At 44.2% G+C, this 17,998-nt stretch overlaps 1 protein-coding gene across 1 annotated transcript; it reads left to right on the top strand.

The window, feature by feature from the left end:
* Window positions 1-6,530: 6,530 nt before the first annotated feature.
* Window positions 6,531-7,499, top strand: LOC119821781 (olfactory receptor 10A7-like). The gene is given in 1 exon segment (XM_038340901.1): window positions 6,531-7,499. A coding segment is annotated over 1 exon segment (969 nt).
* Window positions 7,500-17,998: the final 10,499 nt, after the last annotated feature.

Raw genomic sequence — 17,998 nt, 5'->3', positions numbered from 1 at the left:
TTGGCTGCATATTTTCTGCCAGCCTCATAAGGCAGACAATTACCCAGTCAGTTACAGTAACAGGGAAAAATATCCTATGGATAATAATATGAAAGACACAAAACCAGCTTTGAACTCAACTACAATTTTACTCTTAATGCTGGACTCCATAGGGCAGGGGAGACAGCTCAGTGACTAAAGTGCTGGGTGCCCAAGCATGAGCTGATTTTGGATTCTCAAATCTACATAAGAAACATCAGTGATATCAGAGGTAGGAAGCAAGGGGAGGTAGAGTCAGCAGAAGCTGGGAGCTCCCTGGCCAGCCAGGCTCACTGCAAGTGTAATCTCGAGGTTCAGTGAGAGACCCTGTCTCAAAAAGGAAGGTGAAGTGGGACAGAGGAAAACACATAATGTTAGCCTTCCCTACAGCCCTATATGGGAAAGTCTCAGACTCTCCTAACTCTAGTCAAATTCGTTCCTTTTCCCTTCTCACCTCAGCACCAAACTGGAACATCCTTGAATCAATCTTTCTTTCTTTCTGCTTTCTTTTTCTTTCTTTCTTTTTGAGGTGTGTATACAATTACCTGAGGTATTGTTTTTATTAAGTTTATTTTATTTTTTAAAAAGAAAACAAACTATCTTTTAAAAGATAATTTATTTAAGTTTATTTTATGTGGATTGGTGTGAAGATGTCAGATCCCCTGGAACCAGAGTTACAGACAGCTGTGAGCTGCCGTGTGGGTGCTGGGAATTGAACTCAGAACCTCTAGAAGAGCAGTCAGTGCTCTTAACTTCTGACCTATCTCTCCAGCTCCCAAACTATTTTTTTTTCATTTTATATACTAATCCTAGTTCTCACTTTCTCCCCTCCTCCCATTTCTTCTACCTATCCTCCCACCCCCAATCCAACCCTTAGAGAGGGTAAGGCACTGCATGATGGGTCAGTGGGTAAGGGCTTGCTCTATAAGTACAAGGCCCTGAGTTCAATCCCCAGTAGCCAGGCATGGCTGTATGTGCCTGGAAACCCAGTGATGGGAGAGGGATACAGACAGGCAGAGCCTCAGGGCTTGCTGCCAGCTAGCCTAACCAAACGTTCAGTGAGGGACCCTGTCTCAAGGTAATAAGGTGGGGAGAAAGAAGACAGGCTACAACAGCGGTTCTCAACCTGCGGGTCGGGATCCTTTTGAGGTTGAAGGACCCCTTCACAGGATATAGGCAAGACCGTTTGTGTATCAGTATTTACATTATGATTCGTAACAGTAGGAAAATTACAATTATGATGTAGCAATGAAATAATTTTAAGGTTGAGAGTCATGAAAACATGAGCAACTGTATTAAGGGGTTGCAGCATTAGGAAAGCTGAGGTCCACTGCTCTCCTGCTTATGCAAAGGCACACACACACACACACACACACACTAGCACATTTGTGTGCATGCACATTACCCTCATGGGGGGAAATCTATCTTAAAAATGTAACAGAGGAAAATTAAACACAGAGATAACCGACATTTTTTCAATCACCAGTAACAATGGCTAGTTGATTGTGGATCAGAGCTTCATATTCAAGCTTTCTATCTACCAGGCTTGGGCTCCCAGGTCTGAAAAGAAAAAAGCAATTTTGTCAAAATGCACTCTGTGCACTAAGTGGATACCATCTCCATGGCAACCTCCCCAGCATAGGTCACGGCCACCTTTCACATAATGAGTGCCGTAAGCTCATAATTGGCCATTCTTCCTTTCTCCTTGGCAGCTCCAGTCCATTTCTTCATTGCATTCACTGGAATGATGAGTAAATAGTGTGTGTGTGTGTGTGTGTGTGTGTGTGAGAGAGAGAGAGAGAGAGAGAGAGAGAGAGAGAGAGAGAGAGAGAGAGAGAGAGAGAGAGAGAGAGAGAAAGAGAGAAAGAGAGAGAGGGAGAGAGACAGAGACAGAGACAGAGAGACTGAGGTGAGATGGTGCCTTGGCAAATATGCCTTTGGTGGCTATATTTTTAATTCCTCTTCAACTGTCACCCAGACCACTAAAAGTCTCTATCACTTCTTCAGGGAGACCAGGGATGTCTCGGATTGTCTGAAGGATTCTATCTAATTTTACTTATTTGAGCCATATTTTAGTATTTCTGTTTTATTTCCCTAAATGGGCAAGGTGAGAAGGGCTCTCAACGGAAGAGTGTCTGATGACAAAGTTGGAGACACAAAGAGATGTAAGAAGGTTATTCGAATAGCCTTGGATGAGGGGTGCTGCTGGATGCTATGTAGAGGAAGACTTCTCAACCAGGAGGAACAGATGCATAGAACGAATCCTGGAGGCGACATCACCAGCTACTGCTGATGGACTGGATGGGAGGGAAAAGGATGGAGAGGAATGAGACATAACTGCTAGGTGTCAGTCCATAGACACAGGATGATGGCATTTACAGGGCCTTGCCCTGTGGTCAGATGAATATCTTAAATGTCACCATGGAAACTTCATCCAGCAACTGATGGAAACAGAGTCAGAGACCCACCATGGAGCACTGGGCTGAGCTCCCAAAGTCCAGTTGAAGAGTGGGAGGAGTGAGAATATGAGCAAAGAGATCAAGACCATAATGGGGAAACCCACTGAAACAGTTTACCTGAGCTAATGGGAGCTCACCAACTCCAGTCATACAGGGAAGGACAGGGAAGGAACCAGCATAGGACCCAACTAGAACTCTAAATGTGGGTGACAGTTGTATGACTGGGGCAGACTACGGGGCCACTGGTAGTGGCATCAGGACTTATCCTTACTGCTTGCACTGGCTTTTAGGGAACCTATTCTCTTTGGATGGATACCTTGCTCAGCCTAGATATAGTAGGGAGGACCTTGGACCTTCCCCCAAAGCAATGTAGCTGTTGTAGCCTGTCTTCTTTCTCCCCACCTTATTACCTTGAGACAGGGTCCCTCACTGAACGTTTGGTTAGGCTAGCTGGCAGCAAGTCCTGAGGCTCTGCCTGCCTGTGTCCCTCTCCCATCACTGGGTTTCCAGGCACATACAGCCATGCCTGGCTACTGGGGATTGAACTCAGGGCCTTGTACTTACAGAGCAAGCCCTTACCCACTGACCCATCTCGCAGTTTCCTTCACTATAAATTCCACTTCTAGATGTGGAGATGCGCAGCTGGGCACCCCCTGGTCTGAGTCTGGCTTAACTTCGGGCCTGTGTGAAGAGGGCAGGAACAGCATTTACCACCAAGGTGAGTGTGAGAAGCCAGCATGGAGCGAGTGCGAATGTGCGGGACATTATAGAGATGTTTTAAGGAAAGGGGGCATGTCAGTGCCCAGATGTTCAAAAAAGGTACTTCTGTGCCAGGTGGTGGTCACGCACACCTTTAATACCAGCACTCGGGAGGCAGAGGCAGGTAGAGCTCTGGGTTTGCGGCCAGCCTGATCTATAAAGTGAGTTTCAGGTTATCCAGAGTGGTTACACAGAGAAACCTTTGAAAAACAAATAAAATACTTCTGATTTCTGTTATCTGCCAGGCACTGAAGTAAAAGCTAGAGGTGGAATTATGAACAAGATGGATGTTCAAACATTTTGCAAATACAAATTCTTCACCTCTATGAGCCAGGCATCGTGTTACGCAAAACAAAGGGACATGTGTGAAACGAGTGTTACCGTGAGAATGTCTGATGAGCTACACGAGGATGTCACTCTGTGACACCCTTCTGTGCAACCCTCCCCTTCTGATTAAGGATTTCCCTCTGTCTGCCCAAGCATCAGAAGCTGAGGAACAGGTCTATTTCCATTTAAAATTTGAGTCCAAGATCAATTCCTGCTGCAATATCTTGTGCTGTGATTACCTTCTGGATTGGATGGATGGATGGATGGATGGATGGATGGATGGATGGATGGATGGATGAATGGATTTGGGAACTGTCTCCAAGGAGAATATAAATGTCATGATGAGACAGTTAAGTTTCATCTTGCTTACAATAGGAGTATACAAAGAAGGGCTCTGAAGTCACTGACATGTCTTTGGACATATTTGATTATGACCCAGACCTAGAAAAAATATATGTACATATATGTATATGTATATATATGTGTATATATATATATAGTGTGTGTGTGTGTGTATGAATGTGTGTGGTGTAGTGTACACATGTGTATGCAGGTTTGCTTGCCTGTGAGTTTGAATGTAGAGACCAGAGGTAAGGGTATTTTTGTTTCCTTCAGGACATCTTCTTGAGAGTTAAGGGTATTGATCCACTGTTCTCCACTTTCTAATTTTTAAAAATTTCTGGTGTGGTATGTGCATGTAGCATGCACATGGGTGAGTGCTGTATGACCATCAGCATGCATGCAGAGGTCAGAGGAGGGTGCATTTCTTCCTTTTCAATCTCTGCCTCATTCCTTTAAGACATGGCCAGTGAGCCAGAAGCTTGCCATTTCAACCAGGCTGGTTGAACAAAGAACTCCCATGATGCACCCACCTCTGGTCCCCGAAGACTATAGTCACAGGCATATGAATCCATACATGCTCTTTACATGCATGTGATGGACTTGAATGCAGCTCCCCATGCTTTCACAGCACGCTCTCTTGCCCCCTGCACCATTGCTCCAACCCCGCTACCTTATTTTCTCAGACAGGATCTGTCACTGAATGTGGGACTCCTCAGCCAGGCTCTGACTGACCAGCAGCCCCTAGGCTCCTCCTGCCTCTATACCACATTCCCCTATGATCCACACTGGGGTGACAGAGGCAATCTTAAGATCCTTGTGTGATAAGGATCTAAATTTTGGTCTTCTTGTGTGGACAGCAAGCACATGACGCACATAGCTATCTCCCTGGGCCCAGAAATTTCATATATTTTACTCAAAATTGATTTTTCACAAAACCCACACAAGAGACAATTTTTTGATAGTATTTAGTGGAGAATAATCTCCTGGGCAGTAGATAAAGTAGCATGACACATAATGGTCACAGATTGCGGAATGAATATAATTGCTGAATAGGAGATAAACTCAAGTCAGCATTTGTTCAACTACAGCTATACTCAGAAAGTGTGAATAGTAGAAGGGGCAGTTATTGTTATCTTCTGGCCACCAACAATGGGCCTCAGAAGGTGTTTTTGTTTATTTATATGTGAAGGGATGTGGTCGAGGGAGAATGCATGTGCCGTGTTGCTATGGGAACAACTTACAGGAGTTGATGCTCTTCTTCCACTATGTGGCTACTGAGGCTTGAACTTAGGTCTTCAGGCTTAGTGGCGAGCTCCTTTCCTTGCTGAGCCATCGTGGTGGCCTTGAAGGTGATATTTTAATATATATCTGGAGACTGGGAAGGGTCTAAGGAAGCCAACATATGGAATATGTATATGCAAAGAGGGCATGCTGGGTGTGTAGGGAAATTGTGTTAGGGGTGTAGTGTGGAGCTGTGGGCCCGCAAGTAGCTTACTTCTTGTTCACCTAGGTAATATTATATCCTTCTGGAGTCTTTGATGGAGTTGAAAACTAGATAGATAGTTATAGTCTTCCTTAGTTATGATAAAAGATAAAGTAGATATAAATATTGTAACTAATTCTTACTTGATAACTGTTGTTATATGTAATTTTACTATGTTAAAGTTAAAGCCTTTCTTTTTTGTTTAAACAGAAAAAGGGGAAATGATGGAGGATTCTCATTGGCTAATAAACAAACTGCCTTGGCTTTTTGATAGGGCAAGAATTAGATAGGTGGAGTAGACAGAACAGGAAAAAGGAAGTGAGGTAGATGGCTCAGACAATTGCCCTGTCTCTCCTCTCTGGCAGAGACTGCCCTGCCTCTCCTCAGGGAGAGAGATGCGATGAAGCCAGCTGCCAGGTCAGACATGCTGAATCTTTCCTGGTAAGACACCACTCGTGGTGTTACACAGATTATTAGATATGGGTTAGTCAAGATGTGAGTAAGAGGCTGAAATTAATGGGCCAGGCAGTGTTTAAAAGAATACAGTTTCCATGTAATTATTTCGAGGCATAAGCTAATCAGTGGCCGGAGCCGGGTGGCGGGAAGCCGGCCGGCAGCTCCACACTACAGAATGGCACCCACGTGGATAACTAAATCCACAGAAAGCTTGGGAAAGAACAGAGTAAAGCATGGCAAGCCAAGGCAGTTTGTTTATTAGCCAATGAGAATCCTCCATCATAGGGGTTGACGATCATGGGAACCTCTTGAAAGAGTAGCAGGAAGTGTGTGTGGAGATGTATGAGCCAGCACACATCCATCCTTATAAATGGACATGGAAAGAGTGGAGGAGAGAGAATGAAGGGTACAAAGACCCTGAGGTGGTTTGCATATGCTGCATGGAGATCCATGAAGCACAGACCAGAGAAACAGGGAGGAGTCAGGTCCTCTGATGAGGTCATTTCATTCATTCTGCACTTGCTAAGGTGTTTATGGAAGGCCTTGGGTGTGAGAGGATTTGTCTTTCTGGTGACTGTAGAGGACAGAACCTACAAGCTCCAATTCTCGCTTCGTCTTCTCCTCCCTCTGGTACTCCATAGGGTTCCTCCCCGGTCGTTAACTCAGTGCCCTCGAATCCTGGGCCTATGCCACCTTCCTGGGCAGCCCCTCCCTGGGCCAATCAGAGCCTCGCACGTGAGCTGGAGTTCGTGTTGCTGGGCTTCGCACATGTGCCCTCCCTGCGCCCAATGCTCTCAGTGCTCTTCCTGGCCGCCTTCCTGCTCACGTTGCTAGGCAACACACTCATCGTCTTGCTCACCAGCCTGGATCCAGGCCTGCGTGCGCCCATGTACTTCTTCCTACGGCAGCTGGCGCTGGTGGAGATCTGCTTCTCACTGGACGTGGCGCCCCGGCTGCTGGTGACCCTGCTACGGCCTGGACGTGGAATGTCCCCAACAAGTTGTGCCCTGCAGCTGCTCCTCGTGCTGTCCTGTGTCACATCTGAGTGTTTCCTCCTCACGGTCATGGCCTGGGACCGCTTCCTAGCCATTTGCAGGCCACTGCGCTATGGTGCCATCATGAACTTAAGGCTGTGCCACCTGCTGGCCACCACTTGCTGGTTGGCAGGAATCCCCGTGGCTCTGGTCTTCACTATCTGGCTCTTTAACTTTCCCTTCTGTGGGCCACGGGGCATCCGGCACTTCTTCTGTGACATAGCACCTCTGCTGAGCCTGGTGTGTGCAGACACCAGAGTCTTCGAGGCCAACGTGTTTGTGGCCACTGTCCTTGTTATCATGGTTCCCTTCTGTCTTATAGCTACATCCTATGTCATGATTCTGACTGCTGTCCTTCAGATGCCATCAGCCTCTGGACGCCACAAGGCCCTGTCCACCTGTGCCTCCCACCTCATCGTGGTAATTCTGTTTTAAGGCACAACGGGGGTCATCCACTTACGCCCCAAGGCTAGCTACTCTCCTAAGAGCAAGCAAGTGGTGTCTCTGTCATACACCATGGTGACCCCCATGCTCAATCCCCTCATCTACAGCCTGCGGAACAAGGAAGTCAAAGCTGCCTTTGGCCGTGTGTGCTGTGGCCGCCAAGGGTCTAGATTCTAGACTCCATGAATGAATTCTCTCTCTTACCATCTTTCAGATTCAAAAAAATGTTGAGGGCCACTTTCTCAGGGTGGCTTAACATCCTGACTCTTCTCTGGGGAACCCAAGGCTACTTCCAATTTCCTACCCAAGAGAAGACACAACACCAAACCTTTGATCTCTGATCTTGGTTATTTTTTTTTTTTTTTTTTTTTTTTTTGGTTTTTCGAGACAGGGTTTCTCTGCAGCATTTTTAGAGCCTGGCCTGGAGCTAGCTCTTGTAGACCAGGCTGGTCTCGAACTCACAGAGATCCGCCTGCCTCTGCCTCCCGAGTGCTGGGATTAAAGGCGTGCGCCACCACCGCCCGGCTTGATCTTGGTTATTTTAAATAAAGTGGGCAAATGAATCCACTTTAAGCCAACTAGAGTGCATTAGCTAACTCTTCTGAAAGAATGTTGCGTAACAAATCATTGAAAATGTAGTGTCTTAAAGCCTGTAACTTATGCCAGGTGGTGGTGGCACCGCACTTGGGAGGCAGAGGCAGGCAGAGCTCTGAGTTCGAGGCCAATGTGGTGTACAGAGCAAGTGCTAGGACAGGCTCCAAAGCTACACAGAGAAACCATGTCTCAGAAACAAAAGGCCTGTAACTAACTTATTCTCATTCACTTTCAATCAACTGGATATAAGGTAATCTAGGCTGGCCCTACCTTTGTGGTATTTGACATGGACTAATTTTGCTCATGCAAATGGATGTTGATCAATGTTAGGATGGCCTAAATGAAGGAGATTTGATCCATATACTTCTCTTGAGACCAAAGAGCTGATTAAGGCATGGCTTTTCATCACAGTAGCTAAAGTACAAGAGGGGAGACCCAATTGTATGAGGCATTAGCAGGACTTTGGCCACATGACATGCTATTATTTGGATTAGACAACTGATACCCTCAACCTTTATGTGGAGGAGTCTGGAGTCACATGAAACTTGATCTTTACAGAGCGTTGGCTGGAGAACTGGAGACATTAATAAATCTACATCAGAAAGTCAGATCGGGATTTCTCTCTCAGATTTTTTTCTTTATCCATTATCTTGATGAGGGTTTCTATTGCTGTAATAAAACACCATAGCCAAAAGCAACTTGGGGAGGAAATATTTATTTCATCTTAAAACTCATAGGTCACAGTCCATCACTGAAGGAAGTCAGGGCAGGAACTCAAGAAATGAACCTGGAAGAAGGAGCTAAAGCAGAGGCTGTGGAGAGGGTCTGCTTACAAGGACAACTCCATGACTTGCTCAGCTGCTTTCTTATATAACCCAGGAAACAAGCCCAAGGGGACACCACCAACTGTGGACAAGGTCCTACCATATAAATCACTAACCAAGAAGGTGTTCTCCAGACTTCCCTATAGGTCAGTCTCATGGAGACATTTCCCCAGTTGAGAGTCCGTCTTTCCAAATGACTCTGGATTGTGTCAAGTGGATATAAAACTAATAAGCACTTCTATAGGATTGTAGACGATGTAGGTGCTACGATTTGGGCTTTAACAGAGGAGTCTCAGCAATACAGCATACTCACCACTCTTCTACAGGACTAGAGTTCCCTAATATCCATGTGGCTACCCTCTGAAAGCCTTCTTCTGGCCAATTTGGGCACAGCACACACGTATGTACCCTTACATACTATGTGTGTGTGTGTCTGTATGTGTGTGTGTGTGTGTGTGTAAAACAGGAGTCTCTGACTGATAATAGAATCAAAAAAAGAAAAACAAATCTATTGGAGAGACAGCAATGAGGCCCTTATGACTGATGGATTCCTGGATCTCTCATACCCCGAACTTGGGTGTACCCGTGGAAAGTATCCTTCTGTGAACAAATAAATTTACTTCAACTTAAACCCGTTTGGGTTGCGTTTTCTATCTGTTGGTATGACTCCTGATTTCAGCCCTAACCACTCTCCTGGTACTTGAGAGGTAATGGTGGTGATGATGGTGGTGGGGGTGACGATAGAGGTGACTGTGGTAACTGTGGTAACATCACTGTCACGGTATGGGAAACTGGAGGATTTTGTTCCCTGAAACTGTGTAATCTCAGTTAAAAGTGATCTGGGCTGAGTTAAAATAAAGATGTTTGTGCACATGGCACTAGTACAAAGCCCCATCACGACAGCCCTGTGCATATTGACTTTTGGCATCACCATCACACCACCATCATCGAGAGTGCGTATTTTACACCAACTCCCTCCTTATTCCTCTGCAGTAACCCTGGGGATTGGGAATCACAGGGACCAATGAACCCCGAGCCCACTCCTTCCTGTTCACAGAGTATAAAGTCAGCCCTGCAGAAGGTGCGATGGTTTGTGCAGCATCCTGTTGAGAAGATTGAAGTCCATCCTGAACACTTATGATAGTTACTTTTCTATTGCTTATGATAAAGCATCACAGTCAAAGCAAGTTACAGAAGAAAGCTATTTATAATTATGGTTTCAAAGGGCTGAGTTCACAATGGTAGAACACTAACCACTAACGCCTAGAAGCACAAGCAGAAAGCAGAGAAAGTGTGAGTTAGCTGGGTATAACATTGGAAACCCCAAAGCCCACTCCCAGTGATACACCTCCTCCAGAAACACCACACCTAAACTTCCCCAAACAGGGCCACCAACTGGGGACCAAGTATTCAAATGCCCAAGACTATGGGAGACATTCGTCATTCACACCACCACACTACTACAACTTTTAAATAATTGTTTAATCTTCTGCCCCTCTGTACAGAGCGTAGTTGCCTCTACAGAAGAGCCCTGAGAGTGGCCGCTGTACCAGGCCATTACTGGTGACTTCGTGATGGAAATCAGCTAGTACTTACTGAGACTCTGTCCATTCTGTCAGTTTTCATGCCAACATGGTAGATGTTTCTGCTAATTTAAGTTTGAAAAAAATGTCTATACCTCATTCCTGCATAATGGTAATTATAAAAATGACTCTATTGGAACATAATTTCCTTTCTACTGAGCTGAGTGACATCTACAGTCATTACTTTTGTATTCTCAATGATCCTGAAAGGCAATTTATTTGGGTTGTTGAAAATCATCTTAATCTGTCTAGGTGTATGGCTTCTGAAATACAGGTCAAAAGTTGGTTTTCAAATCTGCTGAGAACAACTCTATGTAATGTTCTTCTGTCCTCATTCAGAAGATGACCAACTGTGGACCCACCACGTGACTTGCTCAGAGAAGGAGCCCAGCTCTGTTTGGGTGGAGACAAAAGAGTTAGTAAATATTTTTCAAATACTGTGGTGTTCAGTTTAACTTACAAAGGATGAATCATATTTCATCATAAGAAAAAATAATCTGTCCGGCAATCTTGTCTACTTCCAGTATCCAGGAGGATAACTATATGTTTTTCTTTGGGTTCACCTTCTTATATAGCTTCTCTAGGATTTTTTACGAATTATAGGCTCGATGTCCTTTATTTATGGCTAGAAACCAATTATGAGTGAGTACATCCCATGTTCATGTTTTTGGGCCTGGGTTACCTCACTCAGGATGGTGTTTTCTATTTGCATCCATTTGCATGCAAAATTCAAGATGTCATTGTTTTTTACCGCCGAGTAGTACTCTAATATGTATATATTCCACACTTTCTTCACCCATTCTTCCACTGAAGGGCATCTAGGTTGTTTCCAGGTTCTGGCTATTACAAATAATGCTGCTATAAACATAGTTGAACAAATGCTTTTGTAATATGATTGGGCATCTCTTGGGTAAATTCCCAAGAGTAGGATTGCTGGGTCCTGGAGTAGGTTGATCCCAAATTTCCTGAGAAACCTCCACACTGCTTTCCAAAGTGGTTGCACAAGTTTGCATTCCCACCAGCAATGGATGAGTGTACCCCTTACTCCACATCCTCTCCAGGAAAGGCTATCATTGGTGTTTTTGATTTTAGCCATTCTGACAGGTGTAAGATGGTATCTCAACGTTGTTTTGATTTGCATTTCCCTGATTGCTAAGGAGGGGGGGAGGGGGAATGGGGAGAGAAAAGTGTGAAGTGGAGGATGGGAAGAGCTTGGGGGAATAGGATGGTTGGGATATAGGAAAAGTGGATATGGGAACAAGGAATTATATATCTTAATTAAGGGAGCCATTCTAGGGCTGGCAGAGACTTGACTCTAGAGGGGTTCCCAGGTGTCCAGGAAGATGCCCCCAGCTAGGTCCTTGGGCAGCTGAGGAGAGGGTGCCAGAAATGTACAGATCCTATTGTCATACTCATAAATATCTTGCATATCACCATAGAACCTTCACCTGGCATTGGATGGAGAAAATGACAGAGCCCCACATAGGAGCACCGGACTGAGATCCCAAGGTCCCGATGAGGAGCAAAAGGAGGGAGATCATGAGCAAGGAAGTCAGGACCGTGAGGAGTGCGTTTACCCATTGAGACGGTGGGACAGATCTAACAGGAGACCACCAATTCCAGTTGGAATGGGACTGATGGAACAGGGGACCAAACCAGACTCTCTGAATGTAGCTGATGGTGGAGGAGGACTGAGAAACCAAGGACAACGGCAATGAACATGAACTCTACAGCATGGATGGGCTCACTGTGAGCCTTGTCAGTTTGGTTGCTCACCTTCCTGGATGTAGGGGGAGCTGGGAGGACCTTGGACTTAACATAGTGAAGGGAACCCTGATGGCTCTTTGTCTTGGAGAGGGGTGGAGTGGGGGTATGGATGGAAAAAAAAAAGATTGTCGTTTAGTGACCCACAGTCTACTTTGGGATAGAAATTCGATGCTGCCAACTGTGAAGTGTTCTGATGAATGAGTTGGTTTGTGGTTCATGCACATATAATCTTATTTTTACACTGCGAGAATCATAATTTTGTAAATAACGACTGAACAGAGTTTGTGCATAAGCGATTTGTTTGTAGTCTGGTAAATGGTCCCCTCTGGTTGAAGGACAGGTGCAAATTCTGCCTTCTTTATCTCTTTGCCTCCCCACTTTACAAGTTTGGCCAAAATTCTTGGTGCTGTTCTGCAGCCTGAGCAGCAATGGGACCTCGAAGCTCCTAGTAGGTGTGCCTTTGTTATCATATTGAACTCCTGCTAATTCTATTGTGAGCATGAGATCACAGTGTGTGACATTGCCGTCCTGTTCTTGATCTCCTGTTTCTAAATCTGTAGGCCTTCCTGTCTGTGAACATTTAGAACAGATAACAAAAGCACAAAACTGTAACGTGCAGCCCATCGTCCAGCCTGGAAGCTTTGTGTCTAGACTTACTCTAACTTGTTAGTCCATGCTCCTTTGATATTCTTGGGAGGCATGCTCTTTTCCAAAGGAAAATGGAGGAGGAGTAGATTTGGGGAGAAGGATGTGGTGAGGGGACCTAGGGGGCATAGAAAGAAGGGAAACTGCCCTCTGATGTATTGTTTGGGAGAAAAAAATAAAAGATAAGCCCTCTCCCCCACCCCAAAAAAAGAAAAAAGAATCTGCTGTAGCATGAATAGATTTGTGGAGGTCAGGAGTCAATACCCTGTTTGTCACTACTGTGTATACAGTTAGGGAAAAAGCATGTGGAAGGCTTTGCACTAGCATGCTAGGTTACAAATAAAGACAAAAACTGACACCGTCCCCCCAGGGTTAGTGGATATCATAGAAGAAGCCATGAGATGACGCTGGAGGATGGGGAGGAGGGCTATGAAGTGCCGTCTACAGGACATGGCTTGGCTGTTGCACACATGAACTCATTGCACTGTGGTCACCTGCACAAGGTCAAACTGGCATGGTTAATTCACATGTCAACAGGCAACACAAACTAGACTCTGCGAATTTGAAAAGAAAATGGAGCAGGACCAAAGGTGGGAAGAGAACATGTCGGGGCAGGGGAGTGGTAGGAGAAAGTTGGGGTGGATATGGTCAAGATACATTGGTATGCGTTTATGGAATTGTCAAAGAATAAACAAAAGATATTTAAAATAAAGTCATAAAAAACAGGATGAGTAAACAGTACATTAGAAAAGTATTCTATAAATATATGTGTGGACTTTTCCTTGGTTGCTAAAAACTGTGGATTTTGTATTTAGAAGAAAATAATTAAATGTAAATAACATGCAGACCTTTAGTATGTGAAAATGTTGGGGGGTCAGAAGTTGAAGGGGAGGAAATAGGTGTGGGTATGATGAAAATGCATTGAATATAGAGAGAGAATGTCAAAGGATAGATATTTTAAAGGAAAAATGTTTGCTGAGTCATGGTGGTACACATCTTTAATCCCCACACTTAGGAAGCAGAGTCATGTGGATCACTGTGAGTTCAAGGCCAGCCTGGTCTGCAGAGTGAGTTCCAGGACAGCAAGGGCTACATGGAGAAACCTTGTTTCAAAAAAAAAAAGTTTGCTTCAGTTAGGGTTTGATGATATTTCGAGGGCAATGACTTCAAGTTTTTTTTTTTTTAATTTATTAAAACAAACTGTCTTCTCATTTCACATGCCAAATTCATTTCCCATTCCATCCCCTCCTCCTGCTCCCTCCACCTTCTACCATCTCACCCCCATCCCACCTCCCATTTACCCTTCAGAGAGAGTAAGGCTTCCTATGGGGAATCAGCAAAGTCTAGCACCTTGTTTTGAGGCAGGAACAAGGCTCTCCCCACTATATCTAGGCTGAGCAAGGTATCCCTCCAGAGAGAATGGGTTCCAAAAAGTCAGTAAAGCAGTAAGGATAAACCCTGCCAGTGGCCCCACAGTCTGCCCCCGTCATACAATTGTCACCCATATTCAGAGGGCCAAGTTTGGTGCTATGCTGGTTCCCTGTCAGGCTGGAGTTGGTAGGCTTATATTAGCTCATGTAAGTTGTTTCCGTGGGCATCCCCATCATGGTCTTGACCTCTTTGCTCATATTCTCACTCCTCCCTCTCTTCGGCTGGACTTTGGGAGCTCAGCCAGATGCTCCGCTGTGCTTCTCTGCATCTGCTTCCACCAGTTGCTGGATGTAGGTTCTATAGTGACATTTATGATATTCATCAATCTAACTACAAGGCTAGGCCAGTTCGGGCACCTTCTCCACTATTGTTTAGGGTCTTAGCTGGGGTCATCCTTGTGGATTTCTGGTCATTTCTCTACTGCGAGGCTTCTTACTAGCCCCATAAATGGCTCCCTCAATCAAGATATCTCTTTTTTCTTTTCTTTTTTTATTGATTTTATGGAGCTATACATTTTTCTCTGCTCCCTTCCCTGCCTCTCCCCTCCCCTTCAACCCTCTCTCATGGTTCCCATACTCCCAATTTACTCAAGATATCTTGTTTTTTTTTTTTTTTAACTACTTCCCATGTAGATTAGATCCATCTATGTTTCTCGTAGGGTCCTTATTGTTGTCTAGATTCTCTGGGATTGTGATTTGTAGGCTGGTTTTCTTTGCTTTATGTTTAAAAACCACTTATGAGTGAGTATATATGATAATTGTCTTTCTGGGTCTGGTTTTACCTTACTCAATATGATGTTTGTTAGCTCCATCAATTAGCCTGTAAATTTCAAAATGTTATTTTTTTCTGCTGTGTAGTACTCCATTGTGTAAATTGTCCTTATCCATTCTTCGGTCGAGGGGCATTTATATTGTTTCCAGGTTCTGGCTATGATTAACAATGCTGTTATGAACATAGTTGAGCACATGTCTTTGTGGCACGATTGAGCATCCTTTGGATATATACCCAAAGGTGGTATTGCTGGGTCTTGAGGAAGGTTATTGCCAAATTTTCTTAGAAATTGCCATATTGATATCCAAAGGGGCAGTACCAGTTTGCATTCCCACCAGCAGTGCAGAAGTGTTCTCTTTACCCCTCAACCTCTCCAGCATAAGTTGTCATCAGTGTTTTTGATCTTGGCCATTCTTACAGGTGTAAGATGGAATCTCAGAGTTGTTTTGATTTGCATTTCTCTGATAACTAAGAATGTTGAGCATTTCTTTAAGTGTCTTTCAGCCATTTTAGATTCCTCTGTTGAGAGTTCTGTGTTTAGGTCTGTACTCCATTTTTGATTGGGTTATTTGTTCTTTTGATGACCAATTTCTTGAGTTCTTTTATTTTGGAGATCAGACCTCTGTCTGATGTGGGGTTAGTGAAGATCTTTTCCCATTCTGTGGGCTGTCATTTTGTCTTGTTGACCATGTTCTTTGCTTTACAGAGCTTTTCAGTTTTAGGAGGTCCCATTTATTAATCATTTCTCTCAGTGTCTGTGCTACTGGGGTTATATTTAGGAAGTGGTCTCCTGTGCCAATGCATTCAAGTGTACTTCCACTTTCTCTTCTATAAGGTTCAGTGTGGCTGGCTTTATGTTGAGGTCTTTGATCCCTTTGGACTTTAGTTTTGTGCATGGTGGTAGATATGGGCCTATTTTCATTCTTCTACATGTTGATATCCAGTTATGCCATCATCATTTGATAAATATGCTTTCTTTTTTCCATTTCATATTTTTTGCTTCTTTGTCAAAAATCAGGTGTTCGAAGGTGAGGTGTGTGGATTAATATCCAGGTCCTTAGTTTGGATGCAAGCTGGGTAGGGTAGGAAGAGAGAGGCAGTAGCCAGGGAGAGTAGCCCCAGCTGGAAGACCAGGAAGTGTAGGGTGTTGAGGAGAGGCTGTGCTCCATTTCCTGGGCTGCTGCCGTGGGGTCAGGAACTCACTCACCTCCCGGATGTATCTTCTGGTGCTGAGATCAGGTGTCCTTGCTTGCCAAGGAGCTCACAGACAAAGGGCCTACCTTTGTGCAGGCAGGCTATTGAAATAAAGAAACTCCTGCCTGCCAGTTGCACTCCCTACCTGGTCCCAGAGCCCCATCAGGCTGAGCTGGAAATGTTATGAACCCGAAGAGGGGAGGAAGAAGGGAGGGTTTTTCTGAATGCAAGCTGGGTGGGGTAGGAAGAGCCAGGTCCTCGATTTGGTTCCATTGGTCTTCTTGTTTGTTCTTATGCCACTACCAGCCTGTTTTCAATACTATATCTCTGTAGTAAAGTTTGAAGTCAGAGATTGTGATACTTCCAGAAGTTCTTTTATTGTACAGGATTGTTTTGGCTATCCTGAATTTTTTGCTTTTCCATCTGTAGATTGCTTTTGGTAAGACTGCCATTTTTACTATGTTAATTCTATCTACCCAAGAATATGGGAGATCTTTCCACTTTCTGGTGTCTTCTTCCATTCTTTCTTCAAAGATTTGAAATTCTTGTCATACAAGTCTTTCACTTGTTTGGTTAGAGTTACTCCGAGATATTTTATGCTATTTGTGGCTGTTGTGAAGGGGGATGTTTCTCTGATTTCTTTCTCAGCCCATTTATCATCTGTGTATGGAGGGCTACTGATTTTTTGAGTTAATCTTGTATCCTGCTACATTACTGAAAATGTTTATGAGTTGTAGAAGTTCCTTAGTAGAATTTTTGTGATCGCTTACGTAAACTATCATATTATCAGCAAATAGTGAGTTTGACTTCTTCTTTTCTGATTTTATCCCCTTGACCTCTTTTTGGTGTCTTATTGCTCTAGCTACGACCTCGAGAAAGGATATCTCTTTCCTTGTTCTTTGTTTTTGTCCTTTCCCCATCTTGACCGTCCTGTTACCTCTAGTTCTCCTCCCTCTTCCTCTCCTCCTCCCCTTCTGCCTTCCCTTCTCTACCTCCACCCCCATGCTCCCAATTTTGTCAGGCAGTCTTGTCTATTTCTCCTGTCCTTGAGGACCTATATATTTTCTCTTAGGGTTCTGCTTATTACTTAGCTTCTCTGGGGTAGTGGATTATATGTGTGTATGAATGTTTGCTTGCCTGTGTGCCATTACACCATATATGTGCAGCACCTATACAGGCTAGAAAAGGGCATCAGATTCACTGAAACTGTAGATACAGATGGTTGTAAGCTACCACCATGTGGGTTCTGGAAACTGAACTCTGGCCCTCTAGAATTTTAACCTCTGCATGCTTTAAATCTAAGTCATCTCTCCAGCCCCTTCTAGTTTTTCTGTGACTATTACACTTGACACCATATGTAGATGGATGCTATAAAGTAGTCCCGCACTAGCTCAGAATTGAGTATAATAAAGGGTTCTTTATTTAGGGGTAGACTCACAGATCACAGTAATCTGCATGAGCAGGCAACAGGAAATGAACCCAGCAAGAGAGAGAGAAAGAGAGAGACAGAGACAGAGACAGAGTCAGAGAGAGAGAGAGAGAGACCACACAAGCTTTATGTCAACATTTATAGTACAAAAGATCACACCCAAATGATCTGGTATCTTAAAGACTATTGTCTGAAGGAGTTTCCACAGTATCCATGCCTTCAAGGTCTATCCATGTTGTTGCATGTCAGAATTTCCTCCCTTACTTAAGGTTACACAATATTTCATTCTGTCACCCCTCAAAGGATATCTGATATTTTCCACCTCTGGCTACTGTAAACACAGGCACTGTGGATGTAGGTACAGATAAGCTTTCAATAAGCAGCATTTTCAGCCTCTTGTCTATTACACTTTTTTCTTCTATGGACATCAGACACATC

The sequence above is a fragment of the Arvicola amphibius genome, chromosome 8 (genome assembly GCF_903992535.2).
Source record: "Arvicola amphibius chromosome 8, mArvAmp1.2, whole genome shotgun sequence".
Classification (NCBI taxonomy): Eukaryota; Metazoa; Chordata; class Mammalia; order Rodentia; family Cricetidae; genus Arvicola; species Arvicola amphibius.
The sequence above is the reverse complement of the archived record's forward strand: the minus strand, read 5'-3'. Positions and strand labels throughout refer to the sequence as shown.